General features: G+C 40.2%; 1 protein-coding gene across 1 annotated transcript; it reads right to left on the bottom strand.

The window, feature by feature from the left end:
* Nucleotides 1–954, bottom strand: LOC132242146 (olfactory receptor 51J1-like). Its single transcript, XM_059711063.1, has one exon. The coding sequence runs from the start codon at nt 952–954 to the stop codon at nt 1–3; it is 954 nt and encodes a 317-aa protein (XP_059567046.1).
* Nucleotides 955–5,394: the final 4,440 nt, after the last annotated feature.

Raw genomic sequence — 5,394 nt, 5'->3', positions numbered from 1 at the left:
CTAAACTCTGAATCTCCTCTCTGATAGCATTCGGACAATGCCACGGCGGATTTCCTTGGTCTTAATGCTGTACACAATGGGGTTGACAACGGGTGGGAAGAATAGGTAAGCATTGGCCATCATAGCATGCAGCAAAGGGGACACATGGTGACCAAAACGGTGCACCATTGACAAGCCAATCATAGGCACATAATAAGCAAGCACAGCACAGACATGTGAACCACATGTGTTCAGTGCCTTCTTACGCCCTTCCTTAGTGGCAATATTCAGTACAGTGTGGAGTATAAGCCCATAGGAGACCACAATGAGTAGAGAATCCAGCCCAAAAGTGGAGGTAACAATGAAAAGCCCATAGATATTATTGATAGAAATGTCCCCACAAGGTAGATGGATGAGGTTTGGGTGAAGGCAATAGGAATGGGAGAGGGCATTGTGACCACAGAAGGGCAGGCGCCGTAAGAGCATGGGCAATGGGGCCATGAGCATAATGCTTTTCAGCCCAATGACAGCTCCTGTGCCAAAGATGCGGGGCAGGGTTAGGATGGCTGTATAGCGCAGTGGGCTGTAGATGGCCACAAATCGGTCAACAGACATGGCCAGCAACACAGCTGACTCCATAATGGAGAAAGAATGGATGGAGAACATCTGGAGGAGACATGCATCAAAACTAATCTCAGTGGTTCCAAAAAGGAAGATGCCTAGCACTGTAGGCAGAGTGGATGCAGAGACACCAACTTCAGCCAGAGCCAACATGGCAAGAAAGAGGTACATGGGCTGGTGTAGGGCAGCGTCTGTTCTGATGACATGAATAATGGTGCCATTCCCAAGGAAGATAATAATGTACACCAGGCTGAAGGGAATGGACATCCAGATGTGCTCTTCTTCCAGCCCTGGGATGCCAACCAGAATGAATGTTGTAGGTAAGAATTCCAGAGAGTTATTGGAGTTCTTCATGTTGAAATCTCATTCCATGAAATCGATGCTACCTTGAAAATTAGAAACAAAGTAGTGAGATAACATTATTACGGAGAAAGAACCCTGGACACTGGGGAAAGGGAAGAAGAAAACAAAGCTCACAGATACAGGTGGACAAATATCTCACACTTGATAACTGACAGGTGACCACCATCAGGAACTTCCCACCAGTAAAGGGGTTGCAGTCTCCATCACAGAGAAAATCAAAGCTGATAGAGAATTATTCCTCAAAATTATAGTTCTCCTTGGACCTGCTAAGAAAGAAGTGGCTGCCTTGTCTTGGTGTGAACATGTCTGACCCTAGAAAACTGCTGGAGACAGTCAGGTATAGTCAATCTCAACATAAGTATAGACTAATATTAGAAATAGGTGAACAGAGATATTACTGGTAAATACATAGATATAAGGCAAAGAGCACAGTGCATATAAAACAGCTAAATGTACTTGATAAATGAATATATATATATCTAGGCTGACAATTGGCAGTGGCTAGAGCCTGGAGCAAGCGACTACAAAATTAAACTAGAAAAGAATGGAGAAGGCAGGAATCAAGTTTGGTAGATTTGTATGCAGACTTAATGTTAATGAAAAATTTATGTCATGATAATATCCAGTTTCTTGACTCAGTTCTCAATGACAATCTGCCTCATCCATTGGGACTTCTTTCTGGCTTAGACACACCTCTGAGCACACTGCAGTAACACTGGGAATGGACTGTCAAGAAATGTTCTGCTGGGCAGGAGAAGGCAGCAGAGGGGAGAAAATAAAACCACAACTCCCCAAACTGGGTGTGTTTTAAACTGAGTGCTGTCTGGGCGAGCACAAGAAGGCATTTTTCAACTCATTCAATGACCCACTGACCCCCTGTTCCCCATCCCCCCCCCCGCCACACACACACACCACACACATCTGCTCACATATTTGCACATGCACATTTTCCACACTTGCTAAAATCCTGCGTGCATTTTCTCTGATGTGAATTCTTCATTCAGCCCAGCTGCTGCTGCACTTACAGGGATGTCACTATCACATGCCAGTTATTCAGTTCTTCGCTCTGCACATCTGTAACCAATCAGCACTCCTTTATGCCATGTACCATACAGGGTCCTGGCAACACAGAATTCTGGCCCTACTCAGAGAACTTCTCTGCAACTTAAATATATATATATATTTATTTTTTATTGGTTATTCCTTCTTAGAGTCCATCCATCATTCTAACTGTCATAGGGCATGTACTATGGTGCATTCATTTCATTTTTAATATGTTTTCCATTTTAAAATTAGAAAATGGGCCAAATAAAGCTGTAGCAGAATGTTCCACACAAAGTACTGTCTTCTTAATTACATTAAAAGATTTCTTCCCACTCACATTAAAAACTGATTCACTCAGCATCTTTTCCGTAGGAAACTTTTTCTCCCCCAGCACCACTTTTTAAATTCAGTTTAGGTGGGTGATTATACCTATACAGATAACTCTAATAAAGTATTCCTTGGAAGCTAAAATGCCTATGAGTTGTCAAGGAAAGAGAAATCATCAATTATAGTTATAGGTTTTTCTTATTATGTCCTAATCATGTAAAAAAATAATGTTTATGGTTGACTCTATTCGACAAGCACTAAAGAAATAGTTTTTAAATGTTTGAGCTACATAAAATCTCTCCAAGCAGCTGTCATCTATTCTATTATCTTATTGTAAAGATGGAATAACCTAGCCTCTTCAAATTGAAAACCTTGTCCAAACTCAGGTAATAATAGTGCTGAAATAAAGCCTCCAGTTTCCATAATATCAAATGTACTTTCCCATATGCTACACTAAACCCAACATTTCTTTCTCAGGTCAAATTAGACAGCATTGTAGACTAGTTCATCCTGCTCTAGGATAATGTTCCTTCACTCTCAACTTATCACCTTAATGTGAGCTTTTAGTAACCATTTAATATTAGTAACCCCCACTCTTCCTGTCTCTCTCTCTCAGGAATTCTCAGAAGGAATCAATCAAAGACCAACTACCCCCAAATTTCTGCTAATAATGATCTTTCCTTATCATTGCCTCACTGACACTCAGACCATATTTCTGAGGGAAAAACAAGAACACAACTTACGGATGATCATATAAAGAAGATAGATGCATTGCTTAACTCACCGAAGATATTATGACGGCGAAACTATTTCTAGAATCCATGGTATTCTCTGGTTTGTTCCTTTTGTTCTTTACCTACAATCAAGTTTGAGGAAAGCTTCCTCCTGCTCTATCACACAGATTCAGGAAGCTAGGGAGCTGGCTAATGATTATAGAAAAGCCTAGAGAGCTAATTATGGAGTAGAGTTGGGACTCCTGGAAGCTGCTGGCAGGGCTGGGAAAGTATGGCCTCAGACACTCACCATAAGCAGAGCTGACCTCTGAGCATCAAGTGGGAAGGGGGAAGCTCACTTCAGCAAGTCTCTGCCACAATGGCATTAACATCTCTCTGGTCCTGGGGCTGGAGTGCTTCTCCCTTCCTTGCAAACTGATTAGCTATGGGAGTGAAGGAATGGAAAGGTCCTTCAGTCTCCTGAGGAGCAATTATCCAGTTAACTATATCACCTCTTCTCAATGTCCAGGGGGCCTAAGGAAAACAGCAAGGGTATAGAGTCATTACCTCTGTGAAATGATTTATAGTAACGATCTTCATCTACTAGGAGAATCAAAGAATTGATATATGTAAATTGCTTTAAAAAGTGTTTAGCTCGTATAAAGTTCACCATAAGTGTTAGCTAATACTATAATTATTATTATAGTAGATCAATTATATTATTATACACTAGAGGCCCAGTGCACAAATTCATATGCCAGCGGGGTCTCTTGGCCTGGCCTGCGGGATCAGGCCGAAACTGCCTCTCTGATATCCCCTGAGGGGTCCTGGATTGCAAGAGGGCAGAGGCCAGGCCAAAGGACCCCACCAATGCACGAATGGGGCTGGGGAGGGACGTGGGATGTTGGCCAGCTGGGGAGGGACCATGGGAGGGCTCTAGGGCATGTCCAGCCTGTCTCACTCAGTCCTGATTGGCCGGACCCAAGCAGCAAGCTGACCTACTGGTCAGAGCATCTGCCCCCTGGTGGTCAGTGCATGTCATAGCGAGCGGTTGAGCAGCCTTAGCATATCATTAATATATTATGTTTTGATTGGTTGAATGGATGACCGGACACTTAGCATATTAGGCTTTTATTATATAGGATTGATCTACTATAGTCTCAACTTTGAATTTTATGCCTTTTATAAACATGCATTTAACAAGTAATGAGCAGGGCACAACATTGTTGGTATCTAGAGCACATTAAGGGTGTTTAATATCAGGAGGTGACAGAATCCAAGGGTAAAACAATTGTGAGTAAAAGTTCCAGATTGGGTTGGGGGCAGATTGTTCATAAAAGCATGATAAATAGGCTTCCTAGTATAAGGTGACTAGAGAGAGCAGAAAGTGAACACTTGCAGAACCCAATGTTAAAGAGAATTTAAAATTGCTGAACTAATAAGTTTTGATTATTTGTAGATGGCTGTATTGTGTTGTTGTTGTGTTTTGCTTTGTCCTTTTTTTTTGGCCAATTTTCTGATTGACAAGAAGAAAAAAAAAAATCCACCATGACACATTTACAGGACTTTTAAAGATTTTCTAAAAATATATTTTTTGTGCTGCTGGTTTAACAAGAGAAAGAGGGCTCTGTGTAATCTGTGAGGAGATGTTTTAAAAGAAGGTTATGTGGATATAATAGATTCAGATATATGTAAAGTCAAGAGTAGCTGAGAGACTTGGAAAAATGGAGGGATTTAGTGAGACATGATCATAATAAAGTCAAACAATACTAGTTGAACAAGCCAATGAGGGAATTTAGGAGATAAATATCTGTGAACATAAAATTGTCTATGGACATTAATAATGGAAGAGAAATACTCTGACTCATAACTAGATCCAGGATATGGTCACAAAATGAGAGAGGACAGAACAGAATTGAATTAAACTTCCTTGGAACAGAAGCTGTGATGTAAGACCATGAGTGATGTATGTGGACACTGAGCTGAATTTGGAATGTTAACATATTTTCCCCCAGATGTCAGTTCCCATTTTAAACATTCAGCAAAAATAGACACAAACAGGAGATTGTCACTTTCCATTATAATCTAGGATTGTGTTCTGGGGTATTGTTGGTCAAATTTTCCTTTATAAGTTTTCAGCATTTTTAGCACTCATTCTACATTTTTTAATCACATCTCTCTCTTGACAAATATATGAAAATTAGAGTTTTTGTTTATTATAATGTATTTGCAATTTATTGCTATTGTATTTATTATAATTGTGCTTATTGTAATTGTGTTTTATCAACTATTTTTTTTAAATGGAGGCTTTACTTTTTCTGCAACAAAAAATAGGGATTATATAATT

The sequence above is a fragment of the Myotis daubentonii genome, chromosome 9 (assembly GCF_963259705.1).
Source record: "Myotis daubentonii chromosome 9, mMyoDau2.1, whole genome shotgun sequence".
NCBI lineage: Eukaryota > Metazoa > Chordata > Mammalia > Chiroptera > Vespertilionidae > Myotis > Myotis daubentonii.
Note: the sequence above shows the minus strand (reverse complement) of the source record. Positions and strands in the feature narration are given on the sequence as shown.